Below are 15758 nucleotides of genomic sequence, written 5' to 3' on the forward strand. Positions count from 1 at the left end.
CCAAGCAGTTCGCCGCGCGAGGCTTGAGGTTGAGGGCGATGGATCGTACATGCATTGTGATCGAGCCGGTGTCACGTATGGCGCTGCTGCCCCAAGCGATATATCACATCCAACGCTGGTGGTTGAGCAGGCGGCCTGGCCATTATCAGTCACACTATCGATCCGTGGCTTCGCTAGGAACCTGTTCATGACAAATCCACCGGCATGAACATCTAGGAGTTCCCCATGACTGTTTCATGCAGATCGCCCAATTGCAGCTGGGCCGGCGACAAGCCCGTATGGCGATGGCGCCGTAGCCGACTGCGGTACTAATTGAAGGAGCATCATGCAACGGCAGCCATAGGCGCCAGTCATGGCCTGATGGGCTAGCCTCTGAGCTAGCTACGGGCCTAGGATCGGGAGGAGGGAGGCCTGCGCAGTAAGTGGCCTGCACTGATCATCTGGAAACGCCGCCTGGAGTTCGATCTGGTGGCTGAGTCCAGTTGCGGGGGAGGGAATGGTCCCTGAGGCTCCCTGGCAAAGAAGAAAAGAAACGATGGAAGTCTGACAAAGTCGACATCCAGAGTTTCAATGTAATCTTACCACAATCGACCGACCGTTGGTTGGTGGCATAGGGTCAATATGTCGGAGCACAACGCCGAAGTGCCAAGCAAAGAGCGCAATACTCGAAGCGGAAGGGAAAACGAAACTACTGCATACTAATCCGCACACAGGACAGGCCGCTTCAGATGGCTTTTCAACGTCGAACTGGCACTGGTATGAGAACCACCGACCGTTGCACTTGGGAGGATTCTGTGCACCTGTCTGGCACGCAATAGAAACAGCAAAAAGCACCACCGAGGATAGGATTGGCCGACGGCATACCGTGGTTGCCAAGACCTTTCCCTCTCGGACGGCTGTCTGGTTGTAAGTCTATCTCTCTGTCTATGCGGTGTACATAAACATGCAACCAAGGAAGTTCAATGGATGGTTGGCAGATTGGCACGATGAAGAATGCAACCCTCCAGCGGCGGGTATGCCATTGGGTGCAGCCGTGCGCGTGGTGTCGTAGCAGAGTGTTACTGTTGTGAGAAAACGCATATCACGTACTCGCTACCTGCCTTGGCCATGGCCTGGTATCGCAACCCAGATACAAGGTCCCGATCGGCTGATATGTACGTGAGGAGCGCAGAGGTACCTTCGTCCCTCCTTCGAAACAAAGTGGTTGATTCGTCAATTGGAGCTTCCATGATCCCTGCCCGCAGATCTTTTGGAACAACCACCACCTCTCTCCTCTCTCACTCTCTCACTCACACACACCCTCTCTCTCTCCTGCATACCTGTAGTAGGTACCGACTGGCTGACAGACTCGATATGACGGGCTAATCCCGTCCAATTTCCCATCATCTGTCATATCTGACAGCTTGTCCGCCTCTTTGCCCACTTGCCCACTTGCCTTGTCCTTGGCTCGGGGACGGTGAGATAGGCGAGGTATGCAGATGCTGGACGGCTACATAGACAGAATATGAGGAGAGAGTTCTGGAGAGAGAGCGCGAGGTCCGCACTTCACACTTCACACTTCACACCCTTGTTCGCGTCATTGATGATACACTGGCGAACACGTTCTGCAAGTAAGTGGCAGGATTGAGTTTTAACATCTCAGCGCAGCAGTTTACGACGTGTCATATCAGAACCTACCTACCTCCATAGCTTCATTAAACCTGCATCTATAGCCTGGGTTAGACTTGTCGCTGTTTCACCTGCTTTCCCTACAGTGCAGCCAAGTTGCAACTGCCATGTTGGAGGATATATCTGCGAGAGGCAATGCACGCGTAGACCTGGCCGGCCCGGAAGCGCAACCGGGCAATCGGTGAGGCCTGGGTGCTGGCAGCATTGTTTCTTATTCACCTGCTTGCTGCTTGAACCAACCCATTGAATAAAGGCAGCCAGGCGGTTTCTAGGCCTTCGCATCCGTGGAGTTCCGGCCGTCGATGGCGCCTACCAGCGACCAAGACGGGACTGGGGCGGGCTTGGTGATCGCCTGTTTCGCAAGGGTACCCCAGCCTTGAATCAGTTGCTGGAGGCTAAGCCTAATAGCGCTCTAAGCCTAATAGCGCTGGTGGCTTTAGCACCGTCCAATTTCAACCACCTCTGCTCTCTGCTCTCTTCCTCTCATTCCTGACAAGCCACCTCTGGACACGGGTACACTCGTACTGTACCTACAAGGGTTGATTGGATCGAATCCCTACGAAGACGTAGCTTGCAGTCGATTCTACCCACCCTCCTTCTTCTTCTCCTTACTAGGCTCAGCTAGGCCCTCCCCCCAGGCCCTGGAATCTCCCCGGTACAACGCCAACGCCAACGCCCCTGGTAGCTCTCCCGCTGCGGGTACCACACCCATCTCAATGCCCACCCAACTGAGCACACGGAGTCTTTCGAGTTATTCTTAGGCGGCTGGCCGTGGTGCAAACGAAACAATGAGACCTCCCCGATTCGATGGTCCTTGGAGTATTGTAGAGGGGGCAGACGACTGCTGCTGGTTTCGAATCTCTCGACCTGGCTGACGAGCCTCGCTGATCTCCGGCCATGGAGATTGGCTTGTTTATTTGGAATCGTCACTGACATGGATCAGGCCTTCGCTATGGCTTGGAGGGGGCCGTTCAGGCTCCCATCCGCCTCTGTTCTGCTGCCAGATCGTATTACTGTTCAGCAAGTGCTGATCAACCATGCCGCCTGTGGTGATTTCCTCCTCGTACTGCAGCGCAGTCCCGTAGCTGTTACTGTTACCCAGTCCCAGCCACTCGTTGGAGGCCATCTGTATAGCAGCCCATGCTAGTGGGAGGTTCGAGGCGTGGACACTAGCCTCTCTCCTTGGCCGCATCAAGTTCACAATGTCTCAATCCTGGCTCGGCCGCCTGTCATCCACTATTGTGGTGGGCTCCGGATCAAGCCTCAGATACAATAATCCTCCACTTCGATCGAACCCTGGGCTGGCTAGGAGCCCCGTTCTGATACAGAGAGTCTGGGGTGGGGGTCTGATATGAGATGTGAGCACAAGGTGTCTTTCCCAAGCCCTGGCCAAGCTTCTTAACCCTATACGTACAAGCGTATACATCTCTTGTATCCTGGCCGCCTGCATACTCGCAAGTCGATCCCCGGCAGCAGCAGTACCTAACACGGGCGATGGCCCAGGTGGGGACCCCAGTGCAAATCATCCTACTTCGCGGAGTATATGATCTCGAGTGCCCCAAGTCTTGGTCCTCACAGGAAACCGATGAGATGTTTGATACCTGACTCGGTTGCTATATCCTTGGCTACACACCCGTCACTTCGTGAACCACGAGTCTTTCCTTTTCTTCGTTATATCTGGCGGCTTTTGTCTTTCTGTTACTTCCAGCCTCATAACAACTTATCATCATCCTCACTATTACTCTACAGAATCTGTCCAAGGCGCTTTCCCACAATCGCACTTGCCACCATCTCCATCTTACGACTCTGTCTAATACCGCCTAAGAAGGGCTCTCCAACATCAAGCAGAGCTCTTTTGATAATTAGTAACTCCGCAAGATAAATCACGATGCAGCTCCCAACAAACTGGGGCCGATGGCAAGAACACCACCAGTCTGCCCCCCGAGTATGGCATGATGAGCCATTCCGGCATCATGCAGTACGACTCTAGAGCCACCAGCTCTCCCACGGTACAACAACCCTCAGTTGGTGCTCAATATATGGTTGGCAACTCCTATAGCATGCCATCAGTATCGAGCATGACGGCTCCCCACTACCAACCGCACACCACCCCCTTTGGCTTCCAGGCCTATCCTCCCTCGACCCCTAGCCCTCTAGTTGCGCCCTTCAGGCAGTTCTCGGACGGACGCCCGAGCCTTCGAGCCATGCCTATCAGCAGTGATAAGACGCCGGACCACAGCTACTCCAGGGACAGCATGCCCTCCAATATCGACGCAACTACAGCAAGCCCAGAGGTTAAGCACGAGCTGTACACGCCACCCCAGCCTACAAGGGGTCAGGACTCATCTGCCGCACTTACGCCAACCAGCGCCAAAAACGAAGGCAACAAGTTCGAAAACAACACATTTATCGACAATTTAATGAGGGTTGTACAATCCAAGATGAACAAGAAACCCGAAGATAGCAGCCCAGAGGCCCGGTACCCATCTCCCCCTCGTGGCTCACGTTCTGCGAGCCCAGAGGACACCAAGCCCAGCGAAAAACACCCCAAGAAGTACCGCTGTGACGTAGCAGATTGCAACCAGAAGTTTGCGCAAAAGACACACCTGTACATCCACATCCGCAGCCACACTGGCGAGAAGCCCTACGTAAGTCTCTCAGTTCCATCTATGGACTCGTTCCTTGGCTAATTTGACGGATTACAGCCGTGCAACCACCCTGGCTGTGGCCATTACTTCTCTCAATTGGGTAACCTGAAGGTATGCTTCACACGGTCTGCCTTCGCTCATTGGTAACCAGCTAACCATACCAGACCCACGAGCGTCGACACACTGGCGAGAAGCCGTTTGCATGTGAACAGTGTGGCAAACGGTTTGCGCAGCGTGGCAATGTTAGGGCACACATGAATGTCCACGATCCGTCCAAGAGATTCTACTGCAACCTGGATGGTTGTGGGAGGCCTTTCACCCAGCGTGGAAACCTCAAGGTTGGTTCTTCCCCTGGCACCCTTTTCCCAGATCCCTGTATACTGACTTGCGTGATCTCCCTCAGTCTCACCAAAACAAATTCCACACCAAGACCCTTATGGAGCTGACTGACAAGTTTGCCACCATGACGGCAACAGAGCTCAACAGCCTGCCCAAGGACGAACGGAAGGTATTCGATGACTTTGCCATTATCTACAAGAACCTCAACAAGGGAATCAAAGGCCGCGGCCGAGACCGCAATGTTGCTCCCGCAGTTCCAAGGTCTCATCCTCATAACGGCCAAAGCCTCGCTGGGCCCTCCAGCCACCATTTGGCTCAGCAGCAACACACGCCGCCAATGCATCCACACATGTCGTCCGGCTCAGTACCGCAATTACCGCAACTGCCTCACCCGGCTGATCTGCAACACCCCCACCACCATGGGATGCCTTCCCACCAGCATCACCATGAAGGGGATTACCACTCCTATGCGATAATGCGCCAGCACCAACATCACCAGCAGCAGCACAGTAACCCGAGCCAGCAGCACCACATGATGGTTGGCCGCAACTCTCGCCCATACGAGATGATGGATGTGGATCAGGAGAGCCTCTCGGGCAGCGGTGCAACCCCGAGTTCGTCTGGGACCTACTACGACGAGGACCACAGCCGTAACATGCCCTTTGAGCAACACCGCATCTACTAGGCCTTTCAGCTTTGTGACCATGCCTGGAGCCAGGGGCTTGGTTGCTCTCCTTTTTATGCTTTACGCCTGTACTAAGATTACGACCACAGAACGGATTCTATTTATTGTCTTTTACCCTGTCTTTGTTCAAAAATATCTCTCATGGGGTTATCACCATATATGGTTGCGGTCTTCTGTTATTTTTCTGCACATCACACACAGGGGCGAAAAACGAAAAAGAAACATAAACGGGGACGAAGATACAAGAGATACGTGGCGTACGACTATACAAAAAAGACGAGGTGGCTAGCTTTTGTTGCATTTTCTGAGGTGGGTGGTACGATCATGTCACGGTGGGAGGAATAGAAGAGATCTTGTTTTTCATATATGGGCTTTCTAGCTGGGCTGGCTGGGTTCCTGAGCGTTCAGGTTTTTTCATTTGCTATCGGACTATTGCTGTCTGGACATGAATTATTGTCACTTATGTAATTATGCATATTTCTAACTCTACTGCTGAGAATGAACCTATCATCACATCCAACTCACTGCCGCATTTGCACTGGATTGTGGCTACTTAACCCCTACACACGATGTACAGCACACCAGAACCTCGCGAGTTTCGAGACACAGAAGGGATGACTACCTAGGGGAGGGTCAGAGGGGGCGACGGGTTTTGCAACGGCGAAACAGGCATGACGTACTCCCTCCTTGGGGTTGGGGAGTCGATCAGGGACCTAGAGTCGCTTGGCTGTTGCGTGGCTACCTAGCCATCAGACATTTTCAAACGGGGCATGTACATATGGTGGTGTCACTTTTTTTTCTTCTTTTTTTTTCATCGTCGAAATACAGCACTGGCAAAGGGTTTACCATGGGAAAAACCCAGGGCGTCGAACGAACGAGATGGGAGAAGGCCGGGCCAATGGTATCAGATGTAGTGCATCAACTAATCTCTTGTTCTCTTTTCTTTTCCTCATTCCCCCTACACGAGCAGACCTAACCACTTACCTTAGACAATTGTCTCTCGCGAACTGTGAATGGGCTATGGCGCATCAATTCTGTCATATATCATATTCGGGCGGCGGAGAGCGTGACAGATGCTAGCTAGTCAGTCCACTTCCACTTCCACTTCCACTCCCACTTCCCGCACCGCGCGCATCATCTCGCACACCCTAGCTGCGACGCTGCGAAGCTGGGAAGGAGAGGCGTAACAGATGGGAGATTGGTTCCTTGCTAAAACCTGCCAGATCTCCCCGAGAGCCTAGCAGAATGGCAGAAGCTGTCACATCATCCGCATGTCCACCCCGACTACCACTACGTTTGTGGGTGCGTAGCGGGTAGGTAGCTGAATTCAAGACTGTCAGCTCCAAGACAAGGTGACGGTTTGGCATACTTGTGCGACCGCGGAACGGCCAACCCAAGGCCGGGGTCCCAGCCTCACCCACGAAGGCATGTCTTAAGTAGCAGAGCGCGACTAGACTCGGGCTTCTCGATGTCGAAGCAACGAGGGGGGAGGGGGAAGGGGGAAGGGGGGAGGAGAGAAGAGGGTCGGTCAAATGCCCCAATTGTTACTATACCCTTCCAGCGTAATACTATGTGTCGCTTTTATCGTGTCATTGCATCTAGCGGTGTTCAACTTCTTTCATTTGGAGTCGGGGTAACGACATGCAATTCCCGTTTGAGCAAGTATGACGAAGCATCAAGTAACACGATTGGCCGGGGGACTATCGGGCATTATTGTTATATATGCAGTACCGCTTCACCGCTCGGACTGGAAATAGGTGGTATTTCTCCTATTGCCCGATTTCGTGACACGGCACTGTGTATGTGTGCATGTGTTGCAATAATATCCTCAGGTATCGCAGCACCCACTACCATCTAGATCTGCGGAAGCTGCATAAAACACAGGGGGGCGGGAGGTCAGGCCTTGCCAGTTCTCGAAGCCTTGACGGGTACACAAGATCTTGATAGTACGACCGAGGACGGCAGACCAAGAGAGATGAGATGGGCGTTCTTGGCTGCAGGTCGAGTGCGGAGCATCCACACAGCAACAACTAGATTGATACCGCTCGGCTCGGAGACGATGATTGCTGAGGTTTTACCTACGCCACGGCGGGGTAGATAGACATAGAAAGAGAGAAGCTAGGTGCAGGGTAGACGGGTGATTCCCCCCCTGCCCTTCCAATTCCATCTGAAGCTAGTCGATCATGTCGTACGTATACAATATCTTCCCGCCCCTTGGGCTTCCTTTGTCCTCCGGGCCACCATTTACTATTGCCGAGACGGGGGGAGGGGGAGGCAGGCAGAGGAAGAAGAGGGACGCTCCAAACTTGACGGCAGAGCCGGAGTTGGCCCTGGCCAATAGCTTACCCGCCATGCAGTGTTGAGACAAATAGTATGTTGTCACCACTCTGAACCTCGTAGGCCTCTTCGCCTTCTAGTTCCCAGTCTGCGTCGTTGATCAAGACAAGGATACCTGGCCGACTGGAAATGCCACCTCATCAGCCTCGCTTACAGCTAGTACATGTCCCTCCCTCCCGCGCTCTCTCGTAACCACTCTTCTCTCTGGGGAGGGGGCGGGAAAGGAAACGACGAGGCCCAGGATGAATGCTTCGGTCTGATGGGGAAGACGGGGCACACGGGAAAGCCGCGCGAGGGCCAAATAGACCAGACACTTACAGGTGGTCGTCCAGGACGAAGAGCTCCTTGCGAGTGTCTTTCATGGTGTTGCGGCACAGGTGGTCGATGAGAGACGCCACGGTTGCGGGCTTGCCCTCGGCGGTCGCAACGGGGATGGACAGGGAATGGCGACGCTGGTCCGAGAATAGCATCTCCAGGCCACCACTGTAATTTCCAGGTCAGCCCGCAAGTCCCACATCTAGTTTGTTCCACGCTGCTCTCTCCCGCCATGACGGTATGGTATTTTGGCGCGTGCACCAATCAGCGAGTGGAGGACAAGGGGTTGCGGCGGCCACGTACGAAAATTCGACGACGATGGGGATTTGGGCTACCTCCTGCGAGGCGGCCTCAGTTTCGACAGCCATGTCTAGGAATGGGAAGGGGGAGGGGTGCAGCAAAGCCAACGATGATGGTTTTCTTGCACATGGTCAAGGTTTCTCTCCTCTCTCCCTTCGGCCCCAGATTGGAGAATCTGCCAGCCGGCGCCGCACCGGGGTGGCCCGAGCGCCCACGCCCATGATGTACAGGATTCCCTTGTAGTCCATGGAGTCGATGGCAGGGCGTGGTGTTGACGGCACTGGTGCAATCACAAACCTCGCCTGCTCACCGCCTCACATACCTTGCATCGCTCAACACATCATGCGACTCAGTAACCACATCGACAAAGGGGAATGATGCCGGGAACACGAAGCGCTTGGCTAGTGTCCGGAACAAGGCAAAAAGTAGCATGAACGTGGTGAGTAACACATCCAGCAGCTTCACTATACCGGAGATCCTGGATCCCGCATGGGAGTACTCCCGATAACGAAATCGCGAGCCGTAGCCCCAATCACTGTCGCTAAGCAAACCCCAGGTCCGGTGAACGATATGGCGGTCCTGGGTGGCGCTATAGGAGGTATCAGTGAGCAGCCCAAGTCCACTCTCGGAGCGCATGCCAAAAATGTCCGTCTGGTCATCCTCCTCGGTAGAACCGGTGGTGGTGCCAGCGACAGGTGACAAGATCCAGGGGTTCTGCAATTCGACTACAGTGTCGCGTGAATATGTCGCCCCGTGTATGATTGATTCTACTGTCCCGCCGCTGGGCTTCTTGGGCAGATCAACAACCGATATGATGACCTTGCGCGTCTGCACCGACGCTGTACTTCGCAGTTCTCGGACGAGGAGCAGTGTCAGGATATCGTGAGGAGCGGTGAACGCTGCGCAAGCATGGATGAACTGACAAGAAGTCAGTGTGAAGCACACTCTACAGTAGTGGAATGTTCACTTGCAGTGACGCCGTCGGCCATTGCCCGCTCTTGATACTTGTCGATCCACCCTTTCAATCTGTATATGTCACCAGTGCTGCCATTAAGCATAACCACTGTCAGATTCCGATAATGAGGAGACGCAAGGCAAGGCGCTGGAACTCACGCGTCCACGTAGTCCGTACCGCTCTCAATACAGGCCTCCACAACTTTCTCTCCTACTTGCCAATACGATACGACACTAATGCAGACCTTGGATTTGCCCACCAGCTGCGCCAGCGCTATATCCTCCGATATACCGACCGTCTCGGCCACTGGATACCCATCACCCCATCAGTCAGCCAGCCTCCTCTGAGCCGTACGTAGGAGAGGGAAAGGGTCGAAGACCCAATTGACAGACTTGTCGTTGACTGACCTGGTTGTGTCCGATCCGGACTCAACCTCCCCAATCGAGTCGCGAGCCTGTCCAGCTTCCCCTTTGAGCGTCCCTCAATAGCCCATCTGATGTTCGTGGGCAAGAACTGCGTGATGTGCTCGGCTGTCAGCATGCCGGTATACCCAGTCGCCCCGACCAAGACTATGTCGTACACGGGATCGTTCTTGGCCATGTTGCTGCTGTTGCCGCTGCGTGCTGGGGTCAACGCCATTACAAGAGAAGAGTCTGATGGTATCGCCTGGATATTTCGACTCGGCGTCGGACAAGCTTGAAAGCACTAACTGAAAGATTATATCTGAGAAAGGGTCATGATCGAACGCTACGCCGCACAAGCCGGTTACGACCCCGCCTTGACCGGCCCGTCGGGTCAACTGCAGTGCATCCTACGCAGATCGGGGTCGGGACAATCGCGGGCCTTTTTTTTTTTTTTTTCTGGCCACGGTATGTCGTCCATCCTTTGAAGATATATCCATGTGTGGCCCGTGCTAAATTGTTCAAGTCTGCAATTTCGTTCGTTTGGAAGAAGACCTTATTCTTGTCCAAGGATGACTGCCGGGAGTAGGAAAATGACACAGTCGAAGCATGCTGGGACGATCCATTTGATAGGAGTGTTGCCTTCGGAGGCACAAGTTTTATACACGTAACAGGCTACCCTGTATATACAGTAACCTTCACTATATTACAAAGGCATCATCATCATCTGTCCCGATACTTACCCCCGTCGTGAATAGAGCATGCCAGGAGAGCCATCAACCCCCAATGCCATCCGAGGCCGCAATGCTAAACCCCAACCCTTCTAGATATCGCATCCAATCTATAATACACAGTTTCGTTCCCCGGGCTTCCTCAGGCGGTCGTAAGGCGTGGAAATGCACCCGCTGCGAAGCCGAGCGAATACTATCATGCTGATATGAGGTCTGTCTCTATCGTCGTGAATCGGAAGCTGTTGTGGCATCGTATGCCCAGGCGGGAGGTCATGGGGATTATTAATAAGACAAGAGAAGATATCTCAGCCAAAAGCTGCCACTGTCGCATAGCTTCGTCTAGAAGGGAATGTTGGGGGCAGCTGCCACACCAAGAGCCTCCTGCTTCTCCTCCAGTCCTTCAGAGGGAGCTTCAATGGTGATTCCGAGACCAAGCTTGGCTTGTTGCTAGAAAGGAGGTCAGTAAAGTCGAAAAAGAACTTGGGTGCGCGCCAACAAGGACTTACAGTAGCATGGTCAAGATCAATGCCGAAGCTCAGGCGCACAGGGGGTGCAACAACCCTCTCCAGCAAACAGCTCAACTTGCCCTTCGAATTAACTTCGGCGCGGAAAACAGACATCCGGAAGTCGTATTTGGCTCCGACGGTGGTGATGCCCTCCTTCTGGAAGCCACCTCCCATCATACCACCCTGGCCAGGAACGACCTGAAGGGTCATGTCAACACCAGCCTGGACCTTGTCAGAGAGTCTCCGCCAGTAGGTAGCGTTCAATGCACCCTGCGCCTGCAGCTGAGCAGTGGCGATCCAGTCATTCGACTTGTATCTAGCGACATACGACATAGCAGCCTCAGGGGGTTGGTTGAGGGCAGCACGTTGCCAGACAGCCTCCATGCCGAGAGCGAGCTTTCGGGTAACAGACTGAAGATGTTGACCAATAAAGATACCGGTCAGTCCTCCCTCGAGATATGAAGGGTTCAGCATTTTTAGCGAAGATGTGAAGTCGGCGCCAACGTATTCATGTTCGATCGAGGCCATGTCCTGAGCACCGATTTGGAACTGAGACTTGGTGACAAGCGAGTCCGTCCATCGGTAGTTAAATCGCGAAGACAACATGCCGTCACTGTCCAAACTCCCCTGCATGAACACCTGCAAATCCATGAGTCAATATTGGACTCGGCAAGAGACTTGAGCAGCTACTCACCTTGTTCGTGCCGTATAAAGCAGCGAAGGCATAGGGTTGGAGTCGTTCACCCATGGCAAACTGGTGGGAAACTTGACACAGAGGCGCGAAGTCAATGGCCTTTGTGATGTCGGCGCGCAGGCCAGTGTGCATGTGCATGGCGGGGGAGACCTCGCGCTGGACCTCCTTTGCGATGTTCTCTACGGCACCGGGGTTCGCCAGGCCAAGCCTCTCCCTCCTGTCCGAGAACGACTGGTAGACATTTGCGAGGCTTCGGGATATCGGGTTGTTCACGAGGGCGCCGAAGGTCGACGATGTCGAGGACGACGTTACTATCGGAGTGGCATCCATCTTGACGCTTGCTGAGGGTATGATGGACTGGTGGCCGGTTGGACCCGAAAGTGGCGAGTGTGGCTGGTCAGGAGGAAAGATTGTAAATAGTATAGAAACCAATCAATCTATACCAATGCCGAATTAAGTACTGGTAGTTGGCGACGAAACAGTCACTGCCTCGGAATGGCTGGTGGAGGGAAAAGATTGGGATGATGAAAGACAAGAGCTTCCTTTAGCTTCGGTGCGAACTACGTAGTCGGCAGCGCTCAAAATTTCTTTGGCAACCTGACGTTTAGGTCAGCGACTGGATGGGTTTTTTTGGGGAGAGGGGCAAGGGGCAGGGATGGGGCCGTGCACGACCGCAACCCAGTCTCCACCTCCATAATCATACCGTGCTCTTTTATGCATCACTTCAGTAAACGCATCTTTCTTAGATATCTAATCTTTGTATCAGGATATCTCATGCAGCTCACACCATTCCCTGCTGCTCTCTCCCGAGAATTATGTCATGAGACGAGAACCTTTGCTTAAGTCTGCTATCCTTCTCAACAACAAATGAGAACAGCTGACTAACTAGCACTCAGTCCTGATCTGCACTACACAGACCACCGGTAGTTGTTCGTAGAGGCCTTATTGTCACACCTACCCTACACTCTCGTCAAGCAACATGCCAGCAGGCCGGAGACATGAAAAAAGGACGTATATATTAAGCATCCGCCCTGTAGCTGGCTCTTGCAGGAAACACACCCAGGCTTTCCGTGGTCCAACCAGATGAGACGGAGAGCCTTCCTGCAATTAGTGGATCGGCGCCAAAACCATCATCGATCTCGAGTTTGGCATTCTTGTCCCCGACATCTTCAACACCTTGACCCCTCCGGCATCCGACATTGGGATATTCGGACCCAGACTCATCCTGCGGCTGCCACCTCACTCAACACTCACTAGAGGTGGCGCTACCCACCAGAGAGTTATCTTCTCTTCAGCACTAAATTCCGTGTCTAGTCGCCCTAACCCCACTTGACAGCGCTCTTGCCCACTGTTTCAGCGGCTATCCGAGTTGCCCCAATCCTGCCTGCCCGCTGCTGTGCGCTCGCGAGCTTTGCGCCAAAGGGAATCGAAGTTGTCGTAACCCCCCGGCATCGCTGTCAGACCACTATCCTCTGATATCCAATTCTTGATTCGCCTCTGTCGACCCCAAGTTACTCGGTTCGGGCAACCTCTTGCGCCATGGATACGTTACTGTAAGTGTTTTTCTCTTTCATCATTCGCTTCCCCGCCAATGCCTCCCGGCCATGGCCTGCAGCCGACTCTCTATTTGGCGACTGCCCGTACGCCTCATCGCAGACATCCAGGAAGGAGCCTCGCACCAACTGCACGAGCACTAGTTCAGAAATCTACATCGGCCGCCATGCATGTTGCGTCTTCGGTCTCTGGATTCCTGCTGCTTGGGGAGGTGCTGCTTGAGATGCCGGCAGGAGACGGGAAGAAACGGACAGTCTATAAGACGCTGGTAGCCTCTCTCCGCTGTTTCTTGACGCCCCGGTATTCCTTGCATCTGTTGGTCGTGTATTGGCTTCTTTTTGAAATTTGTTTTCTCGTCTTCGGCTTCATCGTGCTCCCCTTATACCTCGACAAAAATCGTCTTTCACCATGTCCGATAGAACGCCCGCGCCGGAGTCCCCACAACCGTCCCCTGCCCATCAAACTGCTCCTTGCTTGGCCTCTTCCGGGACGCCGGCAGACGAAGTGTCTAGAGCAAATGCAAGGCGCTACGGCACGGGGAACTCTCATTCTTATTGGCATCGCCAAGTTCACCTTGGGGACGTCTGTACTGGGGACAACAAGGCTGACGAAGAATCCAGCACCGCAGAAATCGCGGCCAATGCCCCGCGGTACCGGCGGAAGAGCAGCACCTTCATAGACGGCATTCACGATGTGACAGCGGACAGCGATATGGCGCCCGCCCAGCTGTACAGCACCATGTCAGGTCGTCTGTTTCACTCAGGTCGTATCGCCATCGTCATGGTCGGGCTTCCCGCACGAGGCAAGACGTGAGGATCCCTACTCTCAGTAATCATAGGCAGTTGGACTTACAACAAACAGGCATATTTGCGTCTCAATGGCCCGGTATCTGCAATGGTATGTCACAAGGCTGCCTGACGATTCGATCTTTGCTCACTCTGTACTAGGTTGGGCGTGAAGACTCGGATATTCCATCTAGGTGACTACAGAAGAGCTACCGTCGGCGAGGGGGAAGACGTGCCCGAAGATTACTTCTTCCCAAATGCTTCGCCTGCTTCGGTCATGCTCCGTCAAAAGATCCTTAAGAAATGCCGGGAAGACATATATGCCTGGCTAAACCACGACAATGGACAAGTAGCCATATACGATGCAGTGAACCCAACTGCCTCCGGACGAATGTCATTAGCCAAGGAGTTCGCAAAGCACGATGTACAAGTAAGCATTGAGCTGATACCCGCATCTATGGACCTGTTGCTGACTGGCTAAATTACTAGACACTCTTCCTCGAGTCCTACGTTGACGATGAAAATCTTCTCCGCGAGAACGCGCGCAACGTCAAGATCAATTCTCCTGATGTATGTTTCTATCTTGCAAGACGGTGATTGACCGACTAACCTTTGCCAGTTTGAGGGCATGGATCCCGACGAAGCCGCCAAGCTGTACCTCCGTCGAATCGAAATGAAGATCCCCATCTTTGAGACCATGACTGAGAACGAGCTCAATTACATCAAAATGATCAATGCTGGGCAAAAGTTCTTTTACAACAACGTTTCTTTTAACTACCTGTCACACCGCATCGTGTTCTACCTGACAAACACACATATAAAGTCTCGCACAACGTTCTTCGTACGGGCTGGCGTCGCTACGGAAGAGGAATCTTTCAAAGCCGATGCACCCTTATCCGAGGAGGGTCACAACTACGCCCGCATCATGTGCGAGACGATCCTGAACCATCGCGAGCAGGAACGCGAATCTCTCAAAGAGCAAGGCGGCCCTGACGTCCCACTACGACCCCTGAGTGTCTGGACCAGCACCAGAATGCGCACACTACAGACAGCAGAGCCCTTTACCGAGCGAGGCTACAAGGTCCGCCAGAGAAGCCAAATGGCACAGATCAACCCAGGCGTGTGCGAGAAGCTGTCCGAGCGGGCCATCCGACGACTATATCCCGATGAAGTCGAGAAGCACGAGCTGGACCCGTATCACCATCGCTGGCCCAGGGCTGAGTCGTACCACGATCTTGCAGTGCGCCTTGAGCCTATCATCCTGGAGTTGGAACGTGAACAAAACGACCTGCTCATCATTGCGCATGAGTCGGTCCTCCGCGTGCTCTACGCCTACCTGATGCACTGTTCTACTGCGGCTATTCCTGCCTTGAAATTCCCGCGCAATGAGATCATCGAAATCATCCCCGCCGCATACCAGAACGAGGCCAAGCGCATCCTCATCCCTGGTCTTGACCCTAGGATTGTCCCGAGCAGCCCTGAAGGTATCCGCATCCCCGTTGCTGGCGAGAGCCCTGCACTCTTCCCCGGTGGTGGCCTGAGCAGTCCGCCCGAGGGGCTGGAAAATCTGACCATCAGCCCCGGGATTTCTACTCCTAGTCTGGCCACTTCGCCACCGCCAGTGAGGATTGTCAGCACATCCAAAGAGGCTGTGGAGGACAAGCTTTTGGACCAGGACTAGTTAGATTTCGGGGAGTTAGTTATGTTGCGACAGAGGTCGGAGTTTCCCGAGCGCACTGCTGCCCTCTGGAAAGGCCGAGCCCCTTGTCGCGTTGCACAACGGACATTGGTTGGGATGCTTTTGGTCAGGATTAGAACATGTGGTCATCACGGACATATT

The 15758-nt window shown here is 53.7% G+C and overlaps 5 protein-coding genes across 5 annotated transcripts; 2 read left to right on the forward strand and 3 right to left on the reverse strand.

Moving 5' to 3' along the window:
• Positions 1-2581: 2581 nt before the first annotated feature.
• On the reverse strand, positions 2582-2794 carry PG998_007661 (uncharacterized protein; the record flags this gene model as incomplete). Its single annotated transcript, XM_066874477.1, has 1 exon — positions 2582-2794. The coding sequence occupies one exon, from the start codon at positions 2792-2794 to the stop codon at positions 2582-2584; it is 213 nt and encodes a 70-aa protein (XP_066730422.1).
• An 847-nt stretch (positions 2795-3641) lies between these two features.
• Positions 3642-5340, forward strand: PG998_007662 (uncharacterized protein; the record flags this gene model as incomplete). Its single annotated transcript, XM_066874478.1, has 4 exons — positions 3642-4316; positions 4374-4427; positions 4481-4654; positions 4720-5340. The coding sequence occupies 4 exons, from the start codon at positions 3642-3644 to the stop codon at positions 5338-5340; spliced, it is 1524 nt and encodes a 507-aa protein (XP_066730423.1).
• Positions 5341-7682: 2342 nt separating this feature from the next.
• PG998_007663 (Ubiquitin-related modifier 1) lies at positions 7683-9847 on the reverse strand (the record flags this gene model as incomplete). The annotated part of the gene is made up of 5 exons (XM_066874479.1): positions 7683-7800; positions 7996-8160; positions 8296-8412; positions 8615-9210; positions 9602-9847. 5 exons carry the CDS (start codon positions 9845-9847, stop codon positions 7683-7685), a joined length of 1242 nt encoding a protein of 413 aa, XP_066730424.1.
• An 871-nt stretch (positions 9848-10718) lies between these two features.
• Positions 10719-11909, reverse strand: PG998_007664 (translocase of outer mitochondrial membrane; the record flags this gene model as incomplete). The annotated part of the gene is made up of 3 exons (XM_066874480.1): positions 10719-10826; positions 10886-11524; positions 11580-11909. 3 exons carry the CDS (start codon positions 11907-11909, stop codon positions 10719-10721), a joined length of 1077 nt encoding a protein of 358 aa, XP_066730425.1.
• A 1632-nt stretch (positions 11910-13541) lies between these two features.
• PG998_007665 (6-phosphofructo-2-kinase) lies at positions 13542-15599 on the forward strand (the record flags this gene model as incomplete). Its single annotated transcript, XM_066874481.1, has 5 exons — positions 13542-13942; positions 13995-14030; positions 14081-14348; positions 14408-14488; positions 14538-15599. The coding sequence occupies 5 exons, from the start codon at positions 13542-13544 to the stop codon at positions 15597-15599; spliced, it is 1848 nt and encodes a 615-aa protein (XP_066730426.1).
• Between the last annotated feature and the right edge of the window lie 159 nt (positions 15600-15758).

Source organism: Apiospora kogelbergensis, assembly GCF_038363985.1.
Source record: "Apiospora kogelbergensis strain CBS 113332 chromosome Unknown utg000005l_segment0_segment0, whole genome shotgun sequence".
In the NCBI taxonomy this organism is placed as follows: Eukaryota; Fungi; Ascomycota; class Sordariomycetes; order Amphisphaeriales; family Apiosporaceae; genus Apiospora; species Apiospora kogelbergensis.